This window comes from Erpetoichthys calabaricus, chromosome 6, assembly GCF_900747795.2.
Source record: "Erpetoichthys calabaricus chromosome 6, fErpCal1.3, whole genome shotgun sequence".
NCBI lineage: Eukaryota > Metazoa > Chordata > Cladistia > Polypteriformes > Polypteridae > Erpetoichthys > Erpetoichthys calabaricus.
Genome location: NC_041399.2, coordinates 58,063,211 through 58,080,484, shown reverse-complemented (window position 1 = coordinate 58,080,484; position 17,274 = coordinate 58,063,211). Strand labels below are relative to the sequence as shown.

The following is a 17,274-nucleotide window of genomic DNA, read 5'->3' as shown; positions in this document are numbered from 1 at the left end:
CAAAGGAACAGGTAGAGCACAATTGGTCAAAGTGTTACTTTCTAAAGCTGGCCCAAGTTCAGCACATGGCTCCAAGAGGATAGCTCTTGGAAATCTAAATTGACTTAGAAGAGGTATCATCATGGGAGAAGAAATCAGTATGATCTCTAAACATGTGCTCTCTTCTAATCCTTCCATTTGTGATGTCTTCTAACAGTGCTACAGCAGCCATGGTAGTTGGAATAGTTAGGCCATTCCGTGCACCATTATATTGACACAGATTGGTTACAATCAAGTGCCTTTAATTTGTAAACAATTTACAGTTAATTTTGGTGTATTTGGTAAAGCCTGCATTATGGATGTCAATCTAATAAAGAAAGGGAAACCAAACAGAAACAGTTGACGTTGGGTGCCACCCATTTACAACACTTAGCAGAAATGTGCGTACACCTGGTCTGAGGCTGCCATGAAAATGTGCCAAGTTTAGCTTTTATACCAGCCGATTTGAACGTGGAAACGGGCGTACCCAATATTTTTGTACATATGCACCATTTATACATGAGGCCTCTGGACTGTAAATCTCCAGGATTTAGAAAGGGACAGATAAGGTCATTGATTCATTGCACAGGGTATTAATGCACCATCTAGTTGGCTTGTGGGACTCCTGTTGTCTCCCACTCCCTTTGGACTACTGTATCTCTAATCTCTAAAAGTAATTTTAACTGAACATATTAGTGCTGGTCTTATGTGATCTTCAATTAACCTGTACTGCAATCCCTACCAGGCCCTCTGTCACTACAGAATACATACTGAATACTGTATATAGTCTTTTTCTCTCTTTTTATATCTCTATTAAAGTTAAGTCTTTAATATTCTAAAAGTGAAATTTAGAAAAATGTTGAAAATAACTTTTAGAAAGGAACTACACTATAAAACTTGAATAAAGGATGGAGCAAACTGCCATTCTGTCACAGGACAAACAACTCTCACACCAAGCCATTTTATATACACCAGTTAAACAAACATGAACTTGTTTCAGGTTCATAACAGTAAGAAGAAAGAAACTGATCTTTCTTTAAAAGTTTTTCAAAGTGTAATGCCTGCTTGGTTTAAAAATGCAAAAATGACCAAGGAATGACACATAAAAGATTAATTTTAAGGGTTGTAGTTAATTGCACAAGTGTCAAAATGTTGTACTATGGTTGTTTTTTTATACTGATATTATATGACTCTGCGTAATGTTTATTCCAGCTGCAAAAAAATACCAGAGATGGGGTCTGACATTAAATATTTGATAGGAAGTCTACATGTAAGCACAGTCTGTGCAGTTATTAAATTATAATAATGTAGCAATGCTAAAATCATCAATTTTCTTAAAAATAGCTATTGAATTTTCTGTTTCTGTTCATGTGATCTGATTCTTGTTTCTTTTGTAGGTTTGAAAATTTTGGGATTTATGTAGTCATGTTTGGAGAAATACTCCGCACTCTTATTCGAATTGTTTTAGTGTTCTTCTTCCTAATACTCGCATTTGCACTCTCCTTTTATGCTTTAATGATTGAGCAGGTAAATCACCATTTTATTCTTTTTGCAGATTCAGTACGAAAAACAATTTTGTATATGTAGGTATATGTTGATAGAAGGGCATGCTTTATACTTTCTCATGGAGATTTGTTAGTGGTAGGGATATACTTTATAAGCGTACAATATGATTCCACAGATGCAGTAACATAAATCAGTATAGAAATGAGATACATTGCTGTAATATGATCTCACACCTGGTATTTCTGTCAGTAAGAATATTTTTTCAGCATATTGCTTCATTTAAAGTTCATCATGTTCTCAACCCAAATATATAGCTTCTTTATGATTTGGAGTTGCAAAGGCTCATCACACTGTGTTCTGAAATTAATGTTGTGTCATTGGAATTTAAACACTCAGTTTGTTATTAGTATCTAAAATGTTGAATTGAAAGGATGTATTTTGTTTGACAGTAGGCTTTATTAACTTCCTTGTAATAAAGCTGTCTCTTTCGTTTTCCATTCAGGTCAGTATATAATGATTGTCTTTTCTCTATTACATTACATAAAATTGGTTCTGTTGTTGCCATTAATTTATTTTTTTTCTCAACCTATACTCATCTAGTCTACTTTTTAATTAAAAATTGTGTATGTTAAACATACTTTCTCTTTATTTTCATGTTATAATTATTGCCTTCTGTAGGAATATTTAATACTGTACGTTATAAGAAAAGGTATATAAAACATAAAGCAATTTACTGATTGAAAATGAGACATTGATTAAACAGTAGTGCTAGAAAAAAGAAAGAAAGAAAGAAAGAAAGAAAGAAAGAAAGAAAGAAAGAAAGAAAGAAAGAAAGAAAGAAAGAAAGAACACATTGTTCTTGTCTTCTAGTTAATGTAGCCCAACACTTACAATATACACATAAAAAAGCACATATGCAGTAACTGCTTTTAAAATTGAATACAGCTTTTCATTTTGTCTTCAATTGAAATTAATATCATCTGGGAGAATCAGGATTATAATTTCAGGGTTATAGTGATGTAAATTATGTAAGGATCATGAATGGTATTTTTTTCTCAATGTTCACAACTAGGAATATGTATAAAAAATGTTAAAACTTAATTGAAAAAACAATAAGAGATTCACAGTTTTCAAAATTCAGGTAAAAGTAGGAGATCCTGCTCTGTTGACAACCTTCAGGCTATTTTCAGGTGTTATTACGCTCAAGGATTTAATAAATCCATCTTAATATTCTGAAACATAAAATTAAATGTGAAGAAAAAAATTATGTTATTTATTCGAATTTACACATTTTTTGACAGTTTTCCCACAATGCTATTTTGTATACAGACATGTTGCAATTTTGAGGTCCTGTTGCTGTGATGCAGATTGGGTTGCTGTCCCTAGAGGTCTTCAGTAGTACAATTTATAAACTGGCTTTACAAATCCCTTTCTATCCATGGTTGTGCATATTGTAGCTTCCCCTTGAAAATCTTCTTACGACTTTACATTCTGTTTCATGACTTTGATTTCAACTAATTTCCTCATCCTTTCTTCTTCTTCAGCATACACTTGAAGGTGTCAGAATAAGTTACAATTACAATTTTGTCATATTTTGCTATTGCTGTACATGCAATTTTATCAGGTTTGGGTTTTTTTTTTTTATGTGAGACCTTCATTTATAACCTCAGGTTTCATTTTTATGTTTGTTTAAAACATGTTGTTTTTGCGAGTATATCACCACATTCTCATTTATGATGTTGCAGAATTCAGAATAAGTTATGTCAATCAGACGACCGCTATAAATATGGTGGTGCATGGATGAAACCTTAGCAGCAGTTAGCGTCTTTGCCAAACTTGCCCTAGCGTAAGGATTTTGGTTTTGACTGCAGCTATGTTTCTGATCTCTGAATTTTATCAGTGCCCTTTGTTATCATTAATTTGTTTCTATCTTCTTTGCTTTGATCTTGGATTTCCTATGACCTCCGCTGTTAGCCTCTTTATCATTTCCTGTTCTCTCTTTGCTCACAATTCTCAGGCACACTATTGTGGCCATACCATACTACATTAGATATACAGAGAGACGTCATGCACAGACACACAAATGTGTGTATATGTAGTTTTACTCAAAACAAGCATACTCCTCCAACTGTTGCCACAGGATGCCCATTCCCAGTGCTCTCTCTCCAGAAAGCTGTGGCATATAAGGAAACATTTTGTAGATTTCATTGCCAGTTTAAGTAGCTGGCTCCAACTAATTTGGTAAGACCTCTTATCAGCTAGCTGCTATACTATTTTTTCCCTGTATTATTGTATATTATATAGAAAAAGACAAGATCTTAAAAGGTGAGAGTACTGACTGAAGTAGTAAACAGGCTGATGATGGAGCTACTAGTGGTTTTATTTGCTCCTGGCGTTCCTTTATTAACCTGCTGTTAGTCCAGTGCATCCATGACTTGCCTAATTAACTCAATGATATCAGTCATTTATACTTTTAGCATGAACTTTTGTTAGATGTTTGGCACATTGGTAATGAAGAAAAAAATCGATAACAATATGAAATCTGGCTATCACAAGGGGTATGAATAAAAAAGATATGAAAAAAAAAAGTTTGGAGATCACATTTATGCTAACAAATTTTTTTTATTGGTAGGCAATTCTCTATACCTTGAAAATGTAACTGTACTGATGATTGGAAACAAATAACATTAGATTACATAACATAAGAGTAAATATTTTTAGTGAGACCAAAATAACACCTCCCAAAGTTTTATCAAGTCATGTCGTCTGTTGAAGAACTTATTTAATGGGGGACTGCGCCAGAAGATAGTCGTGACTGAAATGCTTTTCTTGCATTTATTGACAGAGACCCTTGCTCTTCATCTTGATGATTGATTATAACATTTCATTTAGTTTCAACCCAATTAATGTGAATGTGGAACCCAGCAGAAACTGACTGAAATATAATACTTAAAGCTCATTTAGTGCACAATCGAATGGACATGACTTCAAATAATAATACGTGTTTGTATTTCATTTTAAAATGGCACAGAAATTGTGTGTTGTACTGAAAATCATTTGATTAATTACTTTTTAATGAAAACACAAAATAAATATTCCAAAATGAGTGTATTTGAGTATTGCATTGCATTTTATTTTGCGACATGTCATCTTGCTTATGCTCATGCCACACCTTTAATCACTTTTGAAATTTGTAGATAGACAGATAGCTGTGTTACTTAATAGTCAGCTTTATATTAAACAGGGATACATTTGCCTAGCATTAGGGACAGTAGAACACTGTTTTTGTAGCTTTTTGTTGATTTTTAAGTTTTAGTTGTGTTTATGCTTTAAAAATTGCAGAAAGGCAAAGTCAGCTCATAAACAACAAACACATCAGCAGGATGTGCAGCGGAGGAAGTAGTGCTGCAATGCTGCATTAGCAGTATGTGTGGGTTCCATTATAGCATGTACATAACACATAAGGTTATAAATAATGTGTGAGTCAGGATTTTGTTGTTTGTAAATAAAGAAACAGTAAAAATATGTATGGTTTGGAAACAAAAAAGTAACAACAAATGTTAAAACAAACTCTTCTCAGTTTTGTTTACTGAAACAAGACATTTTCTAATCCTTTTTCACAGAGAAATTACAGAATACTATACAATTCAACAACAAACTGGAATAACACATTTTCTGTTTCTGTTTCACAGAGAAATTACAGGACCATACCAGTCTCTGTAATGCAGACATTTGCTATGATGCTGGGTGAAATAAGCTATCAAGACAATTTCTTAGTGCCATTCCTAAATGGTAGAATGGCTTTTCCACCACTTACATTTATTGCTTTAGTTTGGTTTCTTCTTTTGGTCCCAATTCTTCTGATGAACTTGCTGGTGAGTGTGTCTATAAATCTTTGTTTTTATTTAAATACAACATATTTTCAGTGGCTTAGAAGTGCATTATTTGTATTAGCAAGACATTATGCTTACAGTTTTGCTAAATGAAGACATACCATATTATTTTATCATATAAGTACATTCAGATAAAAACTTAACTAGATTTAAATTCTGTAGGTAGTTCAGAATACAATAATAAGGGACATTTAGTACGACCTATCACTAGATGTTCATAGTGCAGAGAAAAATGTTTCCATTTTTGTTTTGTTTTGGGTGTGGTGTACCTATGACTTTATGAGAGCTTTATAGGTAAAATCTCTATTACAAAAAATAACTTGAAACATATGAAAAATGTCACAATAAATGGTCTTATTGTGTGCTTGAAAAAATGTCATTTGACCATTAAAGTAAAATTGCAATAATGTAAAATGAGAGTGCAGTGGTTAAAGCTGCCTTACATCTTCAGGACACTGGCCTTTAATGTCTGTTTTAAGATTGTTGTTCTCCATTTTACTCCACTTATTATGATGTTATGTTAATTTTCAACTAAGAGTTTATGTACCCTGCAATGAACTCATGCCTTGTCCTGACTTGGTTCTTCCTTTGTAATGAATTTAATTGGTATAGTCTTAGGACACCCATCATCTTAAACTTGCACTAATTAGTTCTCAGATGCCACTCTCCTAGGGCAGCACGGTGGCACAATGGTAGCACTGTTGCCTTGCAGTAAGGAGACCTGGGTTTGCTTCCCGGGTCCTCCCTGCATGGAATTTGCATGTTCTCCATATGTCTGCGTGGGTTTCCTCCGGGCACTCCAGTTTCCTCCCACAGTTCAAATATATGCAGGTTAGGTGCATTGGTGATCCCAAATTGTTCTTGGTGTGTGTGTGTGTGCCTTGCCCAGGGTTTGTTCCTGCCTTGTGCCCTGTGTGCCCTGCCCAGACCCCTGTGTTAAGATATAGCGGGTTGGAGAATGACTGCCTGACTGACTGACTGCAACTCTCCTGGCTCTAGCTCTGTCAATTTTCCTAGTAAGCAAACAGTACATCTTATTCAGTTTTATATTTTTTATACCTTTAGATTGGTTTGGCCGTTGGAGATATTGCAGAGGTTCAGAGAAATGCTTGTTTGAAAAGAATTGCTATGCAGGTATGTATTCTTAAAATTAATTCTTAAAATGAAACTAATATTAGATATTGTTTCCTGAAGAGAGGTATTAGTTCTCTGGAAATGTGTTCTTTTTTAATTGTGGCGTTTTAATAACCTGAATTTAAATGAAAAAAAAAAAATTATTATCCCACCCAGCATGCAATGGCGGTTACAAGCTTACACGACAAGTTAGGATAATTCTAGCTCTTTATTGACGGTTTTACGCGGCATTACAAACGGGAAGCTTATGGCAGACATGTCAAGTCTGTGGGTAGCCTGACCTATGCAGCCTGCCATCTATCGTTGCCACGCTGAAAGGATTTTAGCCGGACAGAAGACATAATCTTCTGCTCGGCCTCGGACGGAAGACATACTCTTCCGCCTGGAAGCTTCAAAGTGTTGGTCATAGGTGTCCATTCTTATATACTCATTGCTCCTTGTGCAGGCTCTTGGCTCCGATCCAAACAAGGACAGGAAGGATTCCAGCTCCACCTTCAAAAAATATAGGAATAGCACAATGCCTATATACAGTTCTCATTCTCTCAACAAGGAAAGAAAATAGTGTACTGACAGAAGACAGAAATATACTAGTCTGTCTTTAGGCTGACTATTCACTTCTCCAGTTGTCTGTGGCTGTCTAATCCTGTGCTTGGCTTGGCAATTCTAAATACTGAAGCTGTGCCCCTCTGTACCATATTTGGTCTGCCTGTATGAATGAGTCTATAACAGTGGGCACAGAGAACAGTGACATTAAAATTAATAATACATAGTATAACAGATATGCATATTAACATAGTTATACATTTATGAACAATTTTAATTATAGTATGTTGATTGACTTTGTATCCAGAAAAAATAATAACTTTTTGAGAAAATGCTAACATTTTAAGAATTTTTTTTTTCTTCAAATAGGTTGACCTGCATACAAGTCTTGAGGAAAAGCTGCCTTATTGGTTTATGCGCCGAGTGGACCAAGACACTGTCACAGTCTATCCCAACAAAGTTTGTGGTTCAAAGGTTGAACAAAAAATTGATTATTGGTTTTATGTAGCAACTTGCCTAAATTTGTTTTATGAAATGTGAAAAAAGTCTCAGATATAAACCATGATCATTAGTTGTATTCCCATGAAAAGCGCGTTTTCTAAGCAAATTCTACTATGAAATCTTTAAAAAAGGTTTGAGATATTACAATAGAAAATACTGTTTTGTAGTGGATGAACTACTACCTCATGCAAAAAGTAACTTGAAGATTAAAATAAGAGATAATAAATTTCCACTATTTCTGTAACTTTATCAGTTGTTTTCAAATATATTCAGGAATTGTGCCTATTTATTTGCTTGATTGCTGTAAAACTGTTGGTTTATTTAATATGGCTAACCCACTCAGATATCATTCACCCTTTTTGTTAAAATTTAGCCAAAGTTTTTAATTTTATAACTTTCAGTTTTTAATACTTTTACTGCTAAATGCTTTCAGTATTGGAAAGAAAGCTACAGTAACTTTGTATAATAGTATAATAGTATTTGTTACAGTGTGGCCCGCTGATGCATGTGTGGCAGTCGTAGCGGCCTACCAATGGTAGTGAGTTTGACATGCCTGAGTTATCTAGTGTAGTGAACTTAGTTGGCTTACATTTATGCTAATAGTGATAGTGATGCTGGCATGCTGCGGCAATAAAACAAACACATTTCATGCAATGGCAGAATTTTCATATGTCTGTGTTTTGTTCACTTTCATATTACAGCGTTGAGTGCCTGATGGCTTTTGCCTTTTTCTGTTGAAACACTCCTCAACAAGTCCTCACCCTCTTGTCACCACTTCAGCTACAATGTATATAGTGGTGGGGACAGGGGTAGGGAAAGTAAGTTTGGTGAGACACACCCCGCTAACCTAACAGCGACCTTGACATCTTTCCCATCTCTCCACATTGCATAGGTTTTATGTGCCAGTGCCATAGAAGTATGGAGCATATACTGTACAACACAGCACATGCTGTCCAAGACAAAGGAGAATTGGCTTGCTAAATCAGCCCCCAGTAGGGATGGCACCCTAGGTGGCCATCTAAGTTGCCTAATGGGTTAACTGACACTGCAATACAGTAGTTGACAATTACATGTGACACTACTTTGGTTGTTGTTTCAGTATGTATATTTTGTTAATACCTTTAATTCAGTGATATGTTTAATTTTATATTGACATAATTTAAATAGCTGTAATACTTTCATTATAAACATTTTCATTATACTTTATTAAATGATTATTGCAAATGCATATAAATACAAAACAGCACCCCATCTCCTTAAAGATTAATAAAGAATTTTAAATAAATCCCATATAGCATGCTCTCATTAGTATAGTGTAAAGCCTAAGCATTCTGTCTTTTTATTTTGCTGTTTCAGCAGCGTATAAAAACATCTTTGTAGACTCCCTAATACTGACTGAAAGATAACATATTTGTCTCAGAATTCAAATCCTAAATAGTTCCTTGTAGTACAGTATGTTCTACCAAATTCTATACGCAACCTGGTTGGAACCTCAGTCTTTTATAATCTTACTGGTCCTGTAAAAGTTAGGAAGACATGTTTACTTGTCCTGACAGGAATGCCAGAGTCAGTCAAACTCAAAGACCTGCTTGGAATAATAATTCTTAAGTAATAAAATAATGGAAGTACAGAGTGGAAATACAAGACCAGCGGCTCTGCACCCTACATTCTTATAAGTGGGGGCAGCAGGATTCAACTGTTTCTTTAAGACCCCTGTAGGGTTGCACAGCCCTTTCTTATGCATTGGTCTGTGTGCTTCTAGTAATATCTGAGCCAAACCCAAGGGAACCAAGTGTTTTACAGGGTCAGGCCTATCCCAGATGTGACTCAGGTGGAAGGATCTCCTCACCACAGACCAGGGGAGCCTGGAGTCACTAGCCAGGTATCATTAGGAGCTTATCTGGCAGGAAGGAAAAAACACCAGAGTGGTTTGAGGAGATGGAAGAATAGGTGAAGGACTGCTTTATTGGTGGCTGCTTATAGTGCCAAGTAGAGTCACCGCATGGAGATAACAAGAGACTACAGCTGGTTAGGTAGGCCCCGACAGGCAATCTCTTAAATGTTTCTGTTTTGTTGTATTATGTTTTTACTCCTTCTATGTTCCTATTCCTGTATTATTTTGTTTGTTGTCAGTTAAACATACTTCTTCTGTGTACCTGGGCCACCTTAGTATTTCTGAATTCAGAGGCTCAAGTCACAGTCCTAGACAACTCATTAACATCGTAACCAGCACAAAACTTACTATAAACACTGTAGAAGATGGTACTATGTCTCACAAGCTTTGGTAACACTTTGTTTTTTTAAATTTTTTTAAACAGATGCCTTTTTTCTTCAATTTGAATGCATCATCAGATTTGCTGCCTAAACTAGAATCAGGAGATTGTGCAAGCCCTATAGAATTTGAATTGAAAAAGCAGAAGTTCAGGTAAGCAAAGGTTTTGTATCAATATTTAATAAGATTCATCTCAAAGTTCACAAGTCTTGTTTAAATATTAATATAGCCTTTTCATTAAGTACTTTAGATAGTAGCAGAACAAAGCATATGTTTGCATTGTGATGGTGGACCACTCTGTGTGGCACTCTTACCTGTACCAAAAGTACTACAAATGTTATCAAATGTATGACACAAAATAAAATCCAGGAAGTGTTAAACAATGGGAGAACACAAAATGACATAATAACAGACGAAAGCAAATCCTGCTGCCTCTATGGCCTGAGTATATGGGTGTTTTTGCATGTCTCACCCACTCACCCCCCAAACTCTTACTGTCTCCTTTCCACTCTGAACTCAGGCTGCATTACCTCCCTGGGTAGTCTTAGCTGTCATTCCATTCGTGTCCCAACTCTAAGTTCAAAGGCTGTCTGGCAAAGGGAGAGCTGTGTGCTGCAGGTTGCCCCCATAAAGTCATGTGGCCTTCTCCTAGCTTCCTTCTGATAGCTGTAGACATTCCTGAACCCTACTGCACAGTTAAAGGGCCAGCTACAATTGATGACACCTGTGCTGTTTGCCCTCTAAACTCTACATCAGTTTCCCAACTGTTAACTACAAAGACCCTCTGCTGCCACCCTCTATTTTGGGGATACCGTTCTGGCCTCCTACCTCTTCAAATAACCTTTAACTTAATTTAGAGTCCACAAAATAATTACTTCTTGAGCACTCAACAAATATGTGGGGAACACTACCTTTTAAAGGCTGCACACACAACTGAGAGTTATCCTGACTACCTTCTTAAGACTTAGACAGCCTCCTAATGGCTACCAGCCCTCTTAACTTGAACTGTAGGTCCTCCCAACAAAATAAGGGCCATACCAGGTCTGCCACTTATTTACTTCCCACTTCTCAGGTTGGCTTCGTCACATTGTTTTACTTTATACTTTTCTAACCAAAAAAAGCTATAATATAAATCTGATCCTAGTATATTTATTAATGCAGAATAAGAAATCAGACTTTAGAAGAATTTTTGATCTAGACTGCTGTCTCATAACACTTTGACTCTGATTCAGTTCCAGCCTTTTAAGCAAGCATATTTCATCATGGGATATGTTAGGTGTTAGGTTTATTGGAATTACTTAACTGTCTTAGTCAGGCTGTGTGCAAGTTAGACTCCCTTAGGATTGACTACTTCCGTGTCTATGACTGGATCCTGCCTCATTCCCAATTACCCATGACTGGGAATTAGAAAAAGTGGATTCAGAAATAAGTGAATGGAAGTTTTCTGGATTCAGACTAAGAGAGAAGTAAGGCGGCATGGGAGTGCAGTGGTGTGGACTGCTGGCTCAACACTTCAGAAATCTAACCTCACTTCCAAACTTTGTCAGTGTCTGAATAGAGTCTATATGCTTTCAAAGCATCTCTACACGCTTCTCTAAATCCGCCTTTGTTCTTCCACATCACAAAGACATGTTCTTAAGATTAACTGGTGAACTTAAACTAAGCTTGTAGGACTCTTTTTTGTGTGCGTGAGTATGCCCTCAAGTAGACTTACATCATATACAGGTAGTTGTTGACTTACAACCACGTTTGGTCCTGACGGTCCGGTTGTAAGTCAATCTGGATGTAACATGGATCAGTATATGTATTCAGCACACATTAAGTTCAAATCCCGGATGCATGCCTACAGAGTAGTCAATGGGTCAGCAAAAGAGTATATGGAGACAGTGGTGAAGTGCTATACTCCTTCTCGACCACACAGATCTGCCGTGGAATGGTGTGTGGTGATGCCACCACTACGTAGCATCAAGTCTCAATCTAGACTCTTTTCCTGTGTAATTCCTAGATGGTGGAACTGGCGGCCAACTTCCATCCATACTGCTGACTCCCTCAGTGTATTTAAAAAGAGACTGAAAACCCATCTGTTCTGTGAATTGATGAAAAACAAAAAAACAAAAAACTTTTCTCTGCAATATTTTTAAATTCTTGGTTAATTTGTTTAACTGCTTTAGTGATTGTAATCTATGATTGTAAATGTATGAGTTATTATATTTTTTCACTTGTGGCAATCTGCTTTTGTTACCCATCCTATTACACTTGCTGAACAAACAGGCACTAGCCTAATGTTACTCGATTGTCTACCTCATTCGTAGGTCGCTTTGGATAAAAGCATGTGCTAAGCAACTAAACGTAAATGTATTCAAACCTGTCCGTATGTACACTACTATATAAGTCATATTGTTCATTTTATATCCTTTTTTATCATCATTCTTGGCACATTTTGTAGATTTTCATTTTTTTTAAAATTTTATTTTGTTTCGTTTATTACTGTTTAACCTTTGACCTTTAACAACTTCACAAATCCTTTCTTTGTCTATGTTATGTCATCAGTGTGCGCCTCCAGTGTTCATTATATTAGCTGTGAGAGGAAAAGCAGTACTGGCAGAGTTTGACCACTCATATATTTTCTGTTTTCAGTCTGTTAATAATAAACATTAACAGATAAAGGAGTTCAGTGTGGTTTCATTACCTCATTGTGGCCGTTCGCACGAAGCAGCATATCGTGAGTCACAATGCAGGAGCTTCGGAGGTTAACCAGATTCAAAGCCAGAGCACAGCAGTACAGTGCATGTGGTGAACACCGGTTACAATGAGATAACTTAAAGTCACTTGCGATCACATTCACTTTCTTTCCTCCCTCATACAGCTTGATCACCTTAATTTTTGTGTCAAGATCAATTGCCTTTTTACCTGATTGTAAGATAAATGTAATTGAATGTAGTCAAAACCGCTGCAGGTAGTAAGCTGAGATCAAGGTGAAAGAGGTGGTGTGCTAAAAACTGTCTGTGAGATGCGGTTGCAGTTGTAAGTGGAATGGTTATTTATAGGTTGTAAGGTGATTACTACCTGTATTTGGTTGTTTCTGGTTTGTGCCACATGCTGCAATGGTGGAATTCAGCACCCTGTAACCCAGAAAAAAATATGTTCATAGAATAAAGTGGTGAATGTGATATTAATGTATACTATTAAGGAATGATATTGGATATTAAGGTCATGTCAATCTAGTTAAGTTGCTGACTAGAATTTGTAATTGAAACATTCAGTTCATTTGGAAGTTCTCCTTCTTGTTTTCTACATGGCAATGGATTAAGTCTATCTATAATGAAAAAACTATATAATAAATCCATCTTCTTCTTCTTACGGCTGCTCCCGTTACGGGTTGCCACAGTGGATCATCTTCTTCCATATCTTTCTGTCTTCTGCATCTTGTTCTGTTACACCCATCATCTGCATGTCCTCTCTCACCACATCCATAAACCTTCTCTTAGGCCTTCCTCTTTTCCTCTTTCCTGACAGCTCTATCCTTAGCATCCTTCTCCCAATATACCCAACATCTTTCCTCTGCACATGTCCAAACCAACGCAACTTCGCCTCTCTGACTTTGTCTCCCAACCGTCCAACTTGAGCTGACCCTCTAATGTACTAATTTCTAATCCTATCCATCCTCGTCACACCCAGTGCAAATCGTAGCATCTTTAACTCTGCTACCTCCAGCTCTTTCTCCTGCTTTCTGGTCAGTGCCACCGTCTCCAATCCATATAACATAGCTGGTCTCACTACCGTCCTGTACACCTGCCCTTTCACTCTTGCTGATACCCGTCTGTCACAAATTACTCCTAACACTCTTCTCCACCCATTCCATCCTGCCTGTACTCTCTTTTTCACCTTCCACAATCCCCATTACTCTGTACTGCTGATCACAAGTATTTAATCTCATCCACCTTCACCAACTCTACTCCCTGCATCCTCACCATTCCACTGACCTCCTTTACACACATGTATTCTGTCTTGTTCCTACTGACATTGATCCCTTTCCTCTCTAGATCATATCTCCACCTCTCCAGGGTCTCCTCAACCTGCTCCCTACTGTCACTACAGATCACAATGTCATCAGCAAACATCAACCTATCCATCACCATTGCAAATAAGAAAGGGCTCAGAGCCGATCCCTGATGTAATCCCACCTCCAACTTGAATGCATCCGTCACTCCTACCGCAGACCTCACCACTGTCACACTTCCCTCATATATATCCTGTACAACTCTTACGTACTTCTCTGCCACTCCCGACTTCCTCATACAATACCACAGCTCCTTTCGAGGCACTCTGTCATATGCTTTCTCCAGGTCCACAAAGACGCAATGCAACTCCTTCTGGCCTTCTCTAAACGTCTCCATTAACATCCTTAGAGCAAACATTGCATCTGTGGTGCTCTTTCTTGGCATGAAACCATATTTCTGCTCACTAATCATCACCTCACTTCTTAACCTAGCTTCCACTACTCTTTCCCATAACTTCATGCTCATCAATTTTATTCCCTTGTAGTTACTGCAGTCCTACACATCCCCCTTATTCTTAAATATCGGCACCAGTACAGTTCTTCTCCACTGCTCAGGCATCCTCTCACTTTCCAAGATTCCATTAAACAATCTGGTTACAAACTCCACTGTTGTTTCTCCTAAACACCTCCATGCTTCCATAGGTATGTCATCTGGACCAACTGCCTTTCCATTTTTCATCCTCTTCATAGCTGTCCTTACTTCCTCCTTGCTAATCCATTGTACTTCCTGATTCACTATTTCCACATCATCCAACCTCTTCTCTCTCTTGTTCTCTTTCTTCGTCAGCCTCTCAAAGTATTATTTCCATCTGCTCAACACACTCTCCTCGCTTGTGAGTACATTTCCATCTGTTTCTTTTATCACCCTAACCTGCGGCACATCTTTCCCAGCTCAGTCCCTCTGTCTAGCCAATCAATACAGGTCCTTTTCTCCCTCCTTAGTGTCCAACCTCTCATACAACTCATCATACCCCTTTTCTTTAGCCTTCACCACCTCCCTCTCACCTTGTGCCTTATCTCCTTGTACTCTTGTCTACTTTCTGCATCTCTCTGACTATCCCACTTCTTCTTTGCCATCCTCTTCCTCTGTATACTCTCCTGTATTTCCTCATTCCACCACCAGGTTTCCTTTTCCTCCTTCCTCTTTCCATTTGTCACGCCAAGCACCCTTCTTGCTGTCACCCTTACTACATCTGCTGTAGTTTCCCAGCTGTCTGGTAACTCTTCACTGCCACCCAGTGCCTGTCTCACCTCCTCCCTAAACTCAACCTTGCAGTCTTCCATTTTCAACTTCCACCATTTGATCCTTGGCTCTGCCCTCACTCTCTTCCTCTTCTTGATCTCCAACGTAATCCTACAGACCACCATCCTATGCTGCTTAACTACACTTTCCCCTGCCACTACTTTGCAGTCTTCAATCTCCTTCAGATTGACTCTTCTGCATAGGATGTAATCTACCTGTGTGCATCTTCCTCCACTCTTGTACGTCACCCTATGTTCCTCCTTCTTCTTAAAATACATATTCACCACAGCCATGTCCATCCTTTTGGCAAAATCCACTATCCTCTGATCTTCTTCATTCCACTCGTTGACACCATACCTACCCATCACCTCCTCGTCTCCACTGTTCCCTTCACCAACATGCCCATTGAAATCCAATCCAATCACCACTTTTTGACCCTTGGGTACACTGTTCAACACTTCATCCAACTCACTCCAAAAAGCTTCTTTCTCACCCATTGCACACCCAACTTGCGGTGCATATGCACTAACAACATTCATCATCACCTCTCCAATTTCCAGCTTCATAATCATTACTCTGCCTAACACTCTTTTCACCTCCAAAACACTCTTGACATACTGTTCCTTCAGAATAACTCCTACCCCATTTCTTCTCCCATCCACACCATGACAGAACAATTTGAATCCACCTCCAATCCCCCTGGCCTTACTTCCCTTCCATTTAGTCTCTTGCACACACAATATATCAACCTTCCTTCTCTCCATCATATCTGCTAACTCTCTCCCCTTACCAGTTATACTGCCAGCATTCAAAGTTCCTACCCTCAGTTCCACTCTCTTTACTTTCCTCCTCTCCTCCTTCCTCCGGACACGTCTCCCCCCTCTTCTTTTCCTTCTTCTTTGGCCAACAGTAGCCCAATTTCTGCCAGCACCCTGTTGGCTAACAGTACTGGTGGCGGTCGTTGTTAACCCGGGGCTCGACCGATCCAGTATGGAAATTTGTATTGTTGTATGGGTATTGATTTGGCAAAATTTTACACCGGATGCCCTTTCTGACGTAACCCTCTCCATTTATCCGGGCTTGGGACTGGCATGAAGAAACACACTGGTTTGTGCATACTATGTGGCTGGGTTTATATAATAAATCCATAAGGTTAAATAATTGAGTATTACCATTCTATATCTCATATGATCTGAGATTTTTCAGGTAAGGAAAAAAGAGGTTTTAAGCCTTTTTAAAATTTAATGTATGGTAGTTATACTCACTAGACTTTATTCGAATGTATATGCTTCCTAAATGCCTCCTTCTTGGTCTGAGTTTGGTTTCTTATGACAGAAGACGTTGCAAGAGAAAATAAAGCAATTTTTTTAGAAGACAAAAATAGCTGCCACTACAAAAGAATGTGCTTTGAATGAAAACCTCTAGTGACTGTACATCTCTAGAGGAGAGATTGACCTCCAGCAATAGACAATGCTGCCATCCAGTGGAAAAAGTACTGATGTAGTGCTTAATGCACAATCTCTGTTTATAGATTAAATATTTCAGTTTTTAATAATTTACAAGGGACAAATGCACACTTTCAAGGTTTTAAGTTTATTATTAACATAGTTTCAAAATTTTCCTTGGTGTTCTACTTTTACATTTTAAAGTTTTTTTTTGTAAATTGGAACCTGCAGAATTGGAGGTGAACCTGGTTTACTAAAGTAGAAGTACAATGAATCTACACAATGTAATAAAAGTACTTGCATAATAGTGCTTTATAAATAATAATAACACATAGATTTACAGATTTATAGAGTCATTCCTGTTATGTGTACACAGCACAGTCAAATGCTTACTTGCATTTGCTAATCAGCACACAGGTTGCCCACCTTCAGTCCCATAATTAGTGAATATATCTATCTTTATTTTTATGCTTTACCTGAAAAATCTCAAAATATCTTTGTCATTAACAGATTTTAGTAATGAGACTCTGTAAGTATGGTCATTATTACAGTTATGTTAGATTATGTTTGTAGCTGGTCCACAAAGGGAGAAAATTAATCATGTATCTTAAAACAGTTTTTTTTATATTCCTAAGCTTTCGATTCCTACCAAGAATCAT

At 37.4% G+C, this 17,274-nt stretch overlaps 1 protein-coding gene across 1 annotated transcript in view; it reads left to right on the top strand.

Annotated features, from left to right (window-relative positions):
• The window catches only part of trpa1b (transient receptor potential cation channel, subfamily A, member 1b), a 98,236-nt gene that overhangs the window by 71,932 nt on the left and 9,030 nt on the right, over nt 1–17,274 (top strand). Inside the window, exons 22-26 of the mRNA XM_051929348.1 lie at nt 1,416–1,545; nt 5,217–5,399; nt 6,483–6,551; nt 7,464–7,568; nt 9,914–10,020. Coding sequence (XP_051785308.1) covers nt 1,416–1,545; nt 5,217–5,399; nt 6,483–6,551; nt 7,464–7,568; nt 9,914–10,020 — 594 coding nt within the window. The remainder of the gene's footprint in view (nt 1–1,415; nt 1,546–5,216; nt 5,400–6,482; nt 6,552–7,463; nt 7,569–9,913; nt 10,021–17,274) is intronic.